This window comes from Symphalangus syndactylus, chromosome 9 (genome assembly GCF_028878055.3).
Source record: "Symphalangus syndactylus isolate Jambi chromosome 9, NHGRI_mSymSyn1-v2.1_pri, whole genome shotgun sequence".
Lineage (NCBI taxonomy): Eukaryota > Metazoa > Chordata > Mammalia > Primates > Hylobatidae > Symphalangus > Symphalangus syndactylus.
This window is the reverse complement of record NC_072431.2, coordinates 85,677,301-85,690,803: the sequence shown is the minus strand read 5'-3', so window position 1 is coordinate 85,690,803 and position 13,503 is coordinate 85,677,301. Positions and strand designations below refer to the sequence as shown.

At 43.0% G+C, this 13,503-nt stretch overlaps 1 protein-coding gene across 1 annotated transcript; it reads right to left on the bottom strand.

The window, feature by feature from the left end:
- Positions 1–799: 799 nt before the first annotated feature.
- PURB (purine rich element binding protein B) lies at positions 800–12,371 on the bottom strand. Its single transcript, XM_055293233.2, has one exon. It carries the CDS (start codon positions 9,851–9,853, stop codon positions 8,915–8,917), a length of 939 nt encoding a protein of 312 aa, XP_055149208.1. The 5' UTR covers positions 9,854–12,371; the 3' UTR covers positions 800–8,914.
- Positions 12,372–13,503: the final 1,132 nt, after the last annotated feature.

Genomic DNA, 13,503 nt, shown 5'->3' with positions numbered 1-13,503 from the left:
TGTAATCCCAACACTTTGGGAGGCTGAGATGGGTAGATCACGAGGTCAGGAGATTAAGACCATCTTGGCCAACATAGTAATACCCCATCTCTACTGCAATACAAAAAATTAGCCAGGTGTGGTGGCACGTGCCTGTAATCACAACTACTTGGGAGGCTGAGGCAGGGGAATCGCTTGAAACCGGGAGGCGAAGGTTACAGTGGGCTGAGATCGTGCCGCTGTACTCCAGCCTGGCGACAGAGCAAGACTCCATCTCAAAAAAAAAAAAAAAAAAAGAAGTTTCAGCTTCTAAAATGGTAAGTATCTACGGATATAGCCTAGAAAGATAAAACCTCCTTGGGGGTATTCAGTAAATTTAAGTGTAAAGGGGTTCCTGAGACCAACCTGGCCAGGATAAATGGACATAATTCAGTTTTTTTCTAAAACATTAGGGCAAGAAAAGCCTGGCCTAATTTACCTTCTAAGCAATTACAATGTTGATAAACAATGAAGGAAGACTTAGCAGTTTCTTTCAAGCCATTGTAAATGATGGAAGAAATTAAGGGAAGCAAGTGGCTGTCTAGGTTATCAACCAAAGCATAAAATTAATTTGCAGTTTTGATTTACTCCACAAATTGCTTACTAGAAAAGGGTTACGGCAACCCAGAAGTTCTAGAACAGGCTATAGTTCAGATGAAATGTGCAATGACTTAAGTCATTTTAAGTGGGAACTCCTGATTCCATACCCATTCGTGAGCCCCAACAGATGGGATTTCCCTCCCCTATCACCACATAATTACTTAGAGACACAAGCACAAGATTGTCATTCACTTTTCTGCATACTTTATTTGTTACAAACATACAATTTTTTTTAAATATAGACTGTAAAACTCCATTTGCAAAAGTCTATTGTAAGGAGTGCACACCAGCAGGAAGGATTCTTACATTTATCTGTGAGTTTTTCTGTCAGTTTTGCTAGTTAGTGGTAAATACGGGACCCGCCATTTTTACAGACCAGTCTGAAGCTTCTGACTGTATTCACATTGCTCTTTTGAAGCAGCCCTGCTCCTCTCAAAATTGATGAGAATCTGAGCTTCAACCTACAGGCAGTGAGATCAACAGCCCGTCTGGACTCTGCTTTTGAACGGTTTTCAGGAAGTGTGATTTCTGAATGGGTACTGCACTTCACAGATTTGTTTGAATTGCCCATGCAGCTCTATGTTTGTTAAAGTGCATTCTTCTTTAAAAAATAAGAGGAATAATCTTTACTCTTTAACCAAGGTACTTAAAAAAATGAACTTTTTGGTCTCTCAGCAGATATTCCCAAATTGATCCTATCACTACAAATTTTAGTGTTTTATTTACAGACAGTTATAGGGTTACAGGTGGAGGGGACCTTATAAAATTAAAGATGCAGCTTCTCTTGAAGCAGAAATCAGTTCTACAAATTCATACATAGGAATACACACTTGGTTTACAATGCATAAGCATGTGGGTATTTACACAGAGATTGAAGACATCCCCAAAAAACACATTTTAAAGTAATTTCCAACGTAAACTCTAATTGTACATCTAGATCAGGAAGCTGTCTCCTGCTATCAAGATTTGGTTTTAATTCATTCAAATTATTTCTGTAGATTCTCTACTGGCAGGACATCAGTCCCAGCTTTGGAGTGAATAGTCTAAGGAAGCCACTGGTAGATATTGATTGGCAGTGAAGATTCCTATAGAACGGAAAGTATGTTATCTGGAAACAGAAGACAAATGAATTTTTAAAAATGATCTTGGAAAAACATCTGGATGGAGGCCCAAAATAATAAATCCCTACTATAATTGTTTTAGAACTTCAAAAAAAGAAGTCCAGATACACTGACGATCTTAGTTACTATTCAAATATTGATAAGTCATTGAAAAATAACTCAGATTTACTTGTCTACCGAAACGTGCAAAACCATGGACTCTTTATAAGTATGTCCCATATTGACTTAAAGCCAGTTTCTAGACTTTTTGCTCAACCTATTGACTTTCAGAAATTCAGTGAGTAGGCTAGGCGTGATGGCTCACGCCTGTAATTCCAGCACTTTGGGAGGCTGAGGCGGGCAGATCACTTGAGGTCAGGAGTTCGAGACCAGCCTGGCCAACATGGTGAAACCCCGTCTCTACTAAAAATACAAAAAATTAGCTGGGCATAGTGGCACATGCTTGTAATCCCAGCTACTTGGGAGGCTGAGGCAGGAGAATCGCTTGAGCCCGGGAGGCAAAGGTTGCAGTGAGCTGAGATCATGCCACTGCACTCACTCCAGCCTGTGCGATAAGAGCGAAACTCCGTTTAAAAAAAAAAAACGAATCCAGAAAGCTTTTGTACACAGGGATGACATGTGGGCTGGGAGAAGGGTTTATGTCTAATATCTCATCAGTTCAAAATGAAACTCCCAAATTCCTACAACACAAATGTGTTTAATGATATAATCCAGTTCTTCAATTCTCTTGGGACTCTCCCTGCAGTTATGTCTCTGAAAAAGGAATTTAACAAGAGAATAAACAAACCACTCACCATCCTATTTCTAAATATAAAGATTCTTCCAACCAGCCTGATCTTGCAACTCAGGGTTAAGACTGGGGACGAAATATTTGGCTTTAAGAAATAAGAGATGGCCTAAATGGATATTTTGGAAAAAGTTAGCTATTGAAGTGTTATTTAAGGTAAACGGGGAGAAAAGGACAAACTCACGCCTTCTGCAATATCCATCCTAGTGGACACTGAATAGGGCTATTGCTTTCTTTCCAATACTCTGGGACCACATTTCATCATACTAAAAAGACATAATTAGTTTTCTTACCCATATCAATGGATATTAGATATAACACAAGGAACATGAAATTTGCTTCTAGAATCAAAATCTGTTGACAATTAAAGTATAATTATACTTTTTTATTAAACTGTTAGAATCATCTATGGAGAAAAATGAATTTTAGCTTCCAATAAAGCTCTGCTCTTATTAGAAATCATACTGAGCAGTGAAACTACCAATATGGCAGTTGCTATTCTATTGTTTTAACATGGCTCTACCTATCCCAACTGGAATGTCTAATTCAAGAGACATGAGTTAGATTTTCAAATTAAATGACTGTGAATAGAGGTGATTACATTGATGGCATATTCCCTATTTCTTTAGGAAATATAAAATACATTCATAAAGGCCTTACTTGAATCAGGGGTACAGATATCAATTGGGAGTCTCTAAGGTACTAAGTTTTCGTGATGCAATTTTATTATTTTTTCATTTTCCAAATCTAATTTTCAGTACTGATAATCGGACAATTGTTCAAGTAAGAGTCTGTTAAATCCGTCAGTAATAAAACTGAGTTTTAAGACTGAGGGCTGGGAAAGGAGACTTTAAATAGCAAAGTCAGACATATCAAAAGAACTCATTATTCAAGAGTCCAGCTATCTGCTGAAACTTCTGGGGGGCTAATACTTAAAAATTAAGGACTTTGTTTTTTCTAAGTTAAAAATGGGGGGGAAATGAAGTTATAATCTGCCATTTCCACCTTACATTTGGAATTTTTTTTTTTTTTTGAGACGGAGTCTTGTTCTGTTACCCAAGTTGGAGTGCAATGGCACAATCTTGGCTCACTGCAACCTCCGCCTCCTGGGTTCAAGCCATTCTCCTGCCTCAGCCTCCCAAGTAGCTGGGACTACAGGCATGCACCACCATGCCCGGCTAATTTTATTATTTTTAGTAGAGACCGGGTTTCACCATGTTGTCCAGGCTGACCTGAACTGATCCACCCACCTCAGCCTCCCAGAGTGCTGGGATTACAGGCGTGAGCCACCGCGCCCGGCCACATTTGGAATTTCAAATGGAGCATATGACACATACTTAATTCTTTTTTGTCTATATTTTCTTAAGGTAAATGTGTTTTTTTTTTTTCTTTTTTCTTTTCTACAAACTATCTCCCGCCCTCCCCAGCCCCACCCACACACCCATTATCCAGTATACTGAATGGGAGTTGTAACTCTTTAGGAAGACAGCTAATTGATTTACAGTACTCTAAAACCAACCCTGAAAACTGATAATCTCATTCACTTACTATAACTTCAGTGCTGTGGTTGACAGAAAATAAAAAGTTACCTTAAGGCTCAAGGGAAAGTAAATTATTAAATTGTGAATGCAGCATTGTTTACTCTCCCATCCATTGGAAACTAGCAAAATGCATTCTGGATCAATAATACAAACCTTCTAACATTAGCAAAGATTTCTACTCTTCTTACACAGAGTTAGAACAATATTCATATGCAATTATCTAAGGGAGCCTGAGAAACTATGATCCACATCACACAAAGATTTCATGTATTTCATGATCAAAAAGTGCTTTATCTTTGAGAAATGTCAGGGTTACAATGGAAATATACAATGTAAAGTCACTTGACATTTTTTCAAGTGAAGTACAAAGTAGAAAAGGAGCAAAAAGATGGAGGCTCTGCTCTCTGAACAGGCCTTGTGCATGTGACTTTAGGGTGTACGAAATTAAAATTGTTTTAAGAATTAAAAATAGTGGGACTTTACACCACTATATTCTAAAACCTGAGATTGGACATCAAAACAGTCAACTTTGTTATTCATCAGAGCAATTCTGATACTTCCTAAAAATAGAAGATAACTCAACTGAATTAACTCCAGGATCAAAAACATTAACTTTCCCCAATCAAAAAGGAGATTGATCACTAACATTATACCAAGAGTGCTGCAGAAAGACAAACTCTCAGCAAATGAGTCATTTCTACATAAGCAAAAAAGTCACTTTTCTCCTTCCCTTTCTCACTACTGATCAAGGCCACACTATTTTCAAATGAATATCTACTGAGAGATCAGTTGTGCATTGGATAAAGTACCATAATTGGGTTAAAAATGAAAACAAAATTTACAGTGAAGAATACTTATGTGCATGGCTTACACACTCCAGCTTCTCAATTTCATCCACCTCAAGAGCAAGATAGATGCAAAGTCACCTTGTGTAGATTACATTCTACACCCCTGTAAAGCCAGTCACGGTCACATTTAACAAAGCATCTTCAGCAACTACAGTGCCTGAAGTGTGCAGCCGTTTACAGACCACTCAATATGAGGGCATTATTATAACCAGCCTCTTTTGCCCACAACCCTGCATTTTCAGATAAGACAGGATAATTGTTTTGTTTTGAGAAAACTGAAGCTTGAATCTCTTAAAAGACCTGCAATTTACTGCAAAGTAATCCAGAGGTAACAAAGGAAGCAGGAGGTTAATGGCTGCCTGCACCAAAAGCCTCTCAATCATTTTGCAGTAAATAATTATGGAAAGTGATGTGACAAGTAGCCATGTGTGTATCACAGCTACAGTCATTTATACCACCTACATGCCTCCGATAGTTACATAGGGTGTTTGGGTTTTTGGTTTGGTTTTCACTTTGATTTTTGGTGCCATATTTATATTTTGTTCTGTGCAGCATATGCACGGAAAAACTTGCTGCTGTTCCACTTGCTTAAATGATAGGTAGAGACAATAGAAACCAAAACATAGTAGGAAGAGTAGTAGGATCTCTTCACAGATTTTTGTTCTTTTGATTCTGTTCCTAAAATTTGGCTTTTCACCTTTGTAACTATGGTAGTTTGGGAAACAAACGTTCTAACAATTATCTGAAAAGAAGTTTTAGTTTCCTACTTCTCAGGAATATGACTATTTTGATTAGCTGGGATGTTTGCCAAGCTTAAAAAAAAAAAGGCTCAAAATTATTCATAGCAACAACTGAAAAACAAAAAAATTGGTTGTTTCCCATGTCTGCACAATGCCATTATCTGACTGGAATTAACAAAGACCATTTCCTTTAATAAGCTATTAATAATATTTATGAATGAATCTGTGTTTCGCAGGTTTCTATTGTCCCTAGTGGCTGGAGTGAAGATCAGTGAAATGCTACAATTAATCCACAGCCTTCTGCAATCTTCCTGCAGTGGGAAGAGAGGCCATGAACCATCCCTTGCAGGAGAAACAAACCTTAGAGATTGGTTAAGACTTAAAAACCCACCACTATGACATTACCACTTAATCTTACATAGGCAGGTCAAAATTTTAATATAAATTACTTTTGCCAACACATAGCTTATGCATTCTTTGCTCCTTTTTTTGGAGAATTCTCAAATTGGTATCTAAAGATTTACATATGATATATTACTGTTATATGGTCTAATGACTAAGAAAATTTCTCTGGTAACCAAAGCTGATGCCATATATGGTAGTGTTCTTGGCATATACTCTATATGCCTCAGACCACTTCCACATTCTTTCTATTCAGCTAATTATAGCTTAGTAGCCACTGGTGAAGGATTGTGAAGACCCTGTCATTTCTACAGAATAGAAAGGCAAGGCTAGTTACTGCAATTCAGCCAAACAAAAAGAAAAAAGAATAAACCAACCCCTTGAAAAGGAGAGGTACTGCACCTTTGCAAAATTGAACTGGCTCACTGCAGCTGAGCAACAGAACCACCACTGAAGCAAGAAAACAAGTTGGTCTATACAAGAATTGTACATGGTTTGAAAATGAAAAAGTTACAGCTATCAACTAGTAGCTGCAACCTAAATTTTCATTGCTGCCTCAGAGTTGAAACTGAAACAGTTTCTGCAAACCTAATGCTAGCTTTTCAGCTCCTTTACTAAAACTATTTAGAAATTTGTTCTCCGCAGCAAAGAAATAAACACTCAAAACACATAGGTAAATACAGCAGGACATTATTGAAAACAGCTGCCTTGTAGTACAAAATACAGTACAAGTATACGGATGTCATTAAAACATCAAAAATACTATTGCTCCCATACAATTTAGGAAACATTCTTTGCAACGGAGAAAAATTTAAAAGAAAAGCTTTAAAAAAATCTGTTTAAAAATTCTACTGTGGATGATGAGAGTAGAGAAATAGTCTGAAAAGGGCACCAATGTTTGTGGCTCTTCCACTTTTTTTTTTTAATCTAAGAGCAACAATATTCTGCATAATCTATTTTTTTAAAAAAAAAGCCTAATTTTATGTACACAATTATTTCCCGCCCTCTCAGCCACAAATACATGAAAACCTTTTTGTATATTACTCATTTCCCAATAAATACAAAAAGATTGTATAGATTGAATAATACCAAAATAAGGTAATAAAAAGGATATGCAATAAATTAAAAAGGCAGCTCAAATAAGGGGCAGGCATGCAGTTACAAAAAAAAAATACTAAGATTGTGGAGGTGGGGTTACTTGCCTCCTGGTTGAGGTGTCACACAAAGAATACCTGAAAACTTTGGAAAGAAGGTTAGCTCCCATTCAATTCAAAGTTACCTAGGTCTATGACATTTCTAGGAATACCTTTTGATGGGGTAGGATTAACTTGATTAGTAAAAATCATTTCTACTGAAAATCCATTTAAAATATAGAAGAGGCGATCCTTGAAAACCCCAACTTTTATTCTTGAAAGACAGCTGGATTAACTGGCAAAAGCCAGTTTGTTGAAATTTCAAGATGGTATAAAAATGCTTCCAGGATATAGTCAGCATATTCACGTTCACTTCAGTTCCATTCACAGATGGATTTCAGCTTCCACCGGGTGCACTGCTTGAATCACTCATCCATCATTTGCCAACTCTGATTGTGAGGTACTGATACAATGGATCAAGTTCTTAAAAATTTTAAAAGAATAAATGATGCTGGAATTCTGGACCTGAGGATCTTTAGTATTTGAACAAATCCACAGATTAAACTGAAGGTAAATTAAGACTTCAGTTTTGGTTATTTCCAACTTTTCCGTGAGGATGTATATCCATTAAAGCTCAGGCTTATAGCCACACTGTTCCTTTTGTAGGTAATCTTCAAGTTTTATGGTTTAAAATCCAGCCAACCAGTGGCTGTAACAGCCGAATTAGCCATAATTCACTGGCTCACACAGTGGAGATCTGGCTCTCATTCATACCAAAGCATTTCTTGGTAATGACCTCCATATTTAGAGATCAGGGGAAGAACTTTAGTGAGCAGCAACCAATCCACTCAAACAGTCTGCCTTGTGCTTTATGCCTGACTTTTTCTTGTGCCTACCTCAGCAACCCCCAATGTAAAACTGCTTTTATCTTCGAAAATTTTTTGTCAACTTTGAAACTATTTTAGTAACGGATTCTACTCCAAGCACTGCTATCTGAATCCACTGGCATCCTGGAAAACAATTCTGCAAAGAAAAGACATTTGCCTTGGTCCAGGTTCCATGCAAAACCATTTTTTTAAAAAACGGATCCAATTTGGTTCTGTATTCTTAGATGGCTTCTTGAAATCTTATTTTTAACCGTTCATGATTATCCCAAGTTGCATTTCTTTTCGTGAACCTGAACCCTCAGAACTGGATAATTGTAAAGGCCTCTCTTCTCAAGGATTCCACGAAGACCTAGATCCAAAATGCTGATTTCAATGGAGGTGAAGGGATAGACACTGCAACAGTGAGGCCTAGAGAGATCTTTTATGCCAGATTACCCAGGTGCAACCTAAATGCAACTGTTATCAATGGTCTGGGTAACTTGGACATGTTTCTTGCCCTGGATGTGCAAGGATCTATTCCCTCCAGGGATTATCCTGACGGGTTTAGGAACCTCAGTTGAGAAACAACAGAAGCTGAGACAATTTTACGCAGGTGAGGAGATGCTGTTTTCCTCTTTGCAGCTTGCTGTCAGTTCCTTGGAACTTGACTGCTTTTCTCAAGTTGTCCGTCACTGTTCTCTTATGATTATTTCTCTTAACTATATTGTTTTGTTTTTTCCCTCTGCGGCCTCCCTTGCTCCCTCTCCACTAGCTCACTGGGGATGAGCAGGAAGAGGAATTCTCTAGCCAAGGGGATGGTGGTTGGGTGGAGGAGGCCTGTAGGGGAAGCTGCCCGTTTCAATCCTCATCCACCTCCTCACCCTCTGACTCTTCGCCGCCGCCGCTGCCCCCACCACGTCGCTCATAAAGCTTATCCCTCTGTCGTTCCTGGATTTCTTTCATCTCATCCGCATACCGGCAAAAGGCGCCTCCGAACTTGCCCCAGGCTTTGAAGGGCACGGTGATGGCATTGCGGTAGGACGGCTTCACTTCGCTTACTCGCAGAAACACCCCGTATTTGTTGCAGCCCACATCGAAGAAGAAGCGCTTGGAGTCCACGGTGATGGAGGTGCCCTCCGGGAGCTCTCCATACAGGCCGCCCCCTGGGCCCCCGGCGCCGCCTCCCGGGCCGCCTGCCAGCTCGTCGTCCTCGCCTCCGTAGTCGTCTATGAGCTTGGCCAGCGCGTCGCGGAACTCGATGAGGCCCTGCGCAGGCAGCGCGATGGTCTGGCCGCTCTGCAAGCCGCCGGGCCCGGGGCCCGCGCCGAAGCCGCCACCGCCGCGGTTGACCGTTTGGCGGATGCGCAGGAAGCGGCCGCGCTGGTTCTCCTTGAGGTCCAGGTAGTACTTGCGGTTCTCACGCACCAGGAATTCGCTCTTGAGCGCGCGCCGCGGCCCGCCGCCCTCCTCGGCGCCCGCAGCCAGCTGCTCGGGGCTGCTAGGGCCCAACTGCGCGTAGTGCTCTATGAAGTCGCCCAGCGAGTCGCGGAACTCGGCGGCCACCGCCATGGACAGCGTGAGGCGGCTCTTGGAACCGCCCGCGCCCACCTCGGCGATCTTGAGGAAGCGGCCCTTGGCATTCTGCTTCACATCTAAGTAGAAGCGCTTGTTCTGGATGTCCAACCGCTTCGAGGCCAGCTCCTGCGTCTCCTGCTCGCCGCCGCCGCGGGACGCGGGCTGGAACCCGCCCGGCCCACCGCCGCCGCCGCGCTCGCTGCCGCTGTCGCCGTCCGCCATCTTCTAGGCCGCCGCCTCGCCGCCACCGCCCGCCGCGCTCGCGCCCCCGCCCTCCGCCCTGCGGCTCGCGCTCCGGGGCCCCCCAGCCTCGCCCGCCCGGCTCGCTCACGCGCTCCCGCCGCTCATAGCCGGCCGCCGCCGCCCCCCCATCGCCTCCGCGCCCCGCCCCCGCGACTTCCGTGCAGCCCTAGCCACTTCCGGCGCGCGACTTCGCGTGAAGTCACTCCGTCCCGCCGTCCGCGGCCTCGCGGCCGGAAGCGCCGCGGCGGCGTGGCGCAGAGGGGTGACGTCAGGGGCCGCGCTGGGCGGGCGGCAAGCTGGGAGTAGGCTAGTGCTACTGCTCGGTTTCTAGGCCTGGGGACTTGCCAGCCATAGCGTGACTCAGCCGCTCGCTGCGTGTGTCTACGCGCCTCTTCCCATGACACTTTTACTTTAGACTCCGGTGTCGTCCACTTCTCTCCTCGCTTCCGGGGCGTTAGCTGAGCATATTCAGGCCCCAGCCTGCCCACGCTGGTTGTGTGCTGAGTTCCAGTCTACATACTGGCGACCGGGGGAGAGGGAGATCCTTTGGAGCACTCGGAAGCGGGTTCTGACCAGCCTGTGGGGTTCCCCAGAGGAGGCATGAGCTGACTCTGAAGGGCAAACTGCAGTTGGCCTGGCAACTCTGGAGAAGGGCCACCCAGCATAGGAGACGGCAGTGCAGAGGCACCCAGGGCCTGACGCTGGGAGCTCAGAGCAGCTGAGGGTGTGTATGCCTGAAGAATGGTCGTAGATGACACGGGAGTGTGGATTAGATCAAGGAAAGCCATTTGCAGTGCGAGAGAGTTAGTGCCTACCCCAGAGTATGGAGCCACCGTATGTGATCAGGTTCACATTTTGGAAGGATCACTGTGGGAACAATATAGAAAGAAGATGATTTAGAATGAGGTGAGATTTGGGATCCAGAGATCAGTTGACTGTCCCCACAGTTAGCCATATTAAAGTGGTTAAGGGAATTGACTCTGCCAATCTTTAGTTTCTTTATCAATAAAATGAGTAATTCCTATGAGGTCTTTTTGTTGTAAGCATTGAGGTGTAACAAGAGGCAATATTGGAACAGTGTTAAAAAGCGTAGGCTCTGCAATTGCACTGGGTTTGAATCTGTGACCTTGACCAGTTACTTAATTTTCCAAAGCCAAAATGTCCTCATCCTTAAATTTTTTTAAATTTTTTAATTTTTTTGAGTCTTGCTCTGTCACCCAGGCTGGAGTGCAGTGGCATGATTTCAGCTCATTACACCCTCCACCTCCCGGGTTCAAGCAATCTCCAACCTCATCCTCCTGAGTAACTGGGATTACAGGCAACCGCCACCAAACCCGGCTAATTTTTGTATTTTTAGTAGGGATGAGGTTCCACAATGTTGGCCAGGCTGGTCTTGAACTCCTGACCTCAGGTGATCTGCCCGCCTCAGCCTCCCAAAGTGCTGGGATTACAGGTGTGAGCCACCACACCCAGCCTAAATGTACTTATTAATAGATAGTGAATCCAACTATGGACTTGCAAAGAACACTTACAAATAATAAGATAACCCAATATAAAAGGCGAAAGATTTTAACAGACACTTCCTCAAAAAAGCCAGTAAGCACATGAAACAATGCTCAGCATTATTCATCATTAGGGAAGTATAAATTAAAGTCACAATGAAATACCAACTAGAATGGCTAAAATTAAAAAATGTAACATCAAGTGTTGAGAAGGATGTGAAGAAACTGGAACTCTCATACATTGCTAGTAAGGATATAAAATAGTATAAACGCTTTGGGAAACAGTTTGGCAGTTTCTTATATACCTTTCATAAAATAAGACCCAACATTTCCACTTCTTTTTTTTTTTTTTTTTTCCAGACAGTCTTGCTCTTTGCCCAGGTTGGAGTGTGGTGGAATGATCTTGGCTCACTGCAACCTCTGCCTCCTGGGTTCAAGCAATTCTCCTGCTTCAGTCTCCTGAGTAGCTGGGACTATAGGCATGCACCACCATGCCCAGCTCATTTTTTGTATTTTAGTAGAGACGGGGTTTCACCGTGTTGCTCAGGCTGGTCTCAAACACCTGAGCTCGGGCAATCCACCCGCCTCGGCCTCCCAAAGTGCTAGGATTACAGGCATGACCCACTGCAGCCAGTCTCCACTTCTAGGTATTTACCTGAGGGAAGTGAAAGTATGTTCACACAGTTTTTATGACCCCATTTATATAAAAAAGTATATGAAAGAGGAAGGTGTGTGTGTGTGTGTGTGTGTGTGTGTGAGAGAGAGAGAGAGAGCAAATCAGTAGTTGCCTGGGCCTGAATATGGAGGGACAGATTGGAAAGGGTAATTCAAGGAAACTTTTAAGGGTGATGTATTCTGTATCTTGTTTATGGTAGTGATTTCACAGATTTGCCAAAACTCATTCAAATGTAGTTTATTATAGAGAAATTAGACCCCAATAAAGTAATTATTATTATTTTGAAAAGAGAGAAATCAAAGAGGATGTTGGGGACAACTGCACTAAAAAAAAATACCTTGTAGGGTTGTTGGGCAATAATCCTTGAAACATGTTTAGCATAATGCCTAAATTACAGTGAGTGCTCAATAAATGTGAACTCTGGGGTGCATCCACATGGGTCAGTAGTAATTAGGTGTGGGAGCTGCCAGCAGGTAGGGTGGTTTTGACATCAGTTTCCTAGAAGAAGGAGAGTTCAGAGGAAGATACCAAATTTTGGGTCGTGAACAATTCAATCCTTGGAGAGTATTGAGAAATTTAAAATCCCTAAGGAAGGAATGCAATGTCAGGCATCACTCGACCTGTGAAAGATGTCCACCCAACTTCTTCTCTAGTTTCTTGCTAGCCAACGTTCTGATTTCTCCTCTCTAATGCAACTTCCCTGCATAGAGGACCCCAACATTCAGTTCATGAAAAGGACTCTCTATCTCTCTGTTCATTTCTTTCTTTTTTTTTTTTTTTTTTTTTTGATACAGAGTCGCACTCTGTCACCAGGCTGGAGTGCAGTGGTGTGATCTCGGCTTACTGCAACCTCTGCCTCCCGGGTTCAACGGATTCTCCTGCCTCAGCCTCCTGAGTAGCTGGGACTACAGGCATGCGACCAGCTAATTTTTGTAGTTTTAGTAGAGACAGGGTTTCACCATGTTGGCCAGGATGGTCTTGATCTCTTGACCTCGTGATCCGCCCACCTTGGCCTCCCAAAGTGCTGGGATTACAGGCATGAGCCACTGCGCCCAGCCCCCTCTGTTCATTCCTTTCCTTTCCTGTCCTGTCGTGTCCTGTCCTGTCCTGTCCTGTCCTGTCCTTTCTTTCGAGATGGAGTCTTACTCTGTTGCCCAGGCTGGAGTGCAGTGGCGTGATCTCTGCTCACTGCAAGCTCTGCCTCCCGGGTTCATGCCATTCTCCCACCTCACCTTCCGAGTAGGTGGGACTGCAGGCGCCAGCCACCACACCCGGCTAATTTTTTTGTGTTTTTAGTAGAGACGGGGTTTCACTGTGTTAGCCAGGATGGTCTAGATCTCCTGACCTTGTGATCCGCCCGCCTCGGCCTCCCAAAGTGCTGGGATTACAGGCATGAGCCACCGCGCCCGGCCCCCTCTGTTCATTTCTTATCAGTTTGATTTTAAGAAGTC

Excerpts from the sequence above, each read along its gene's own strand:
- PURB (XM_055293233.2), bottom strand. The coding sequence starts at position 9,853 with ATGGCGGACGGCGACAGCGGCAGCGAGCGCGGCGGCGGCGGTGGGCCG.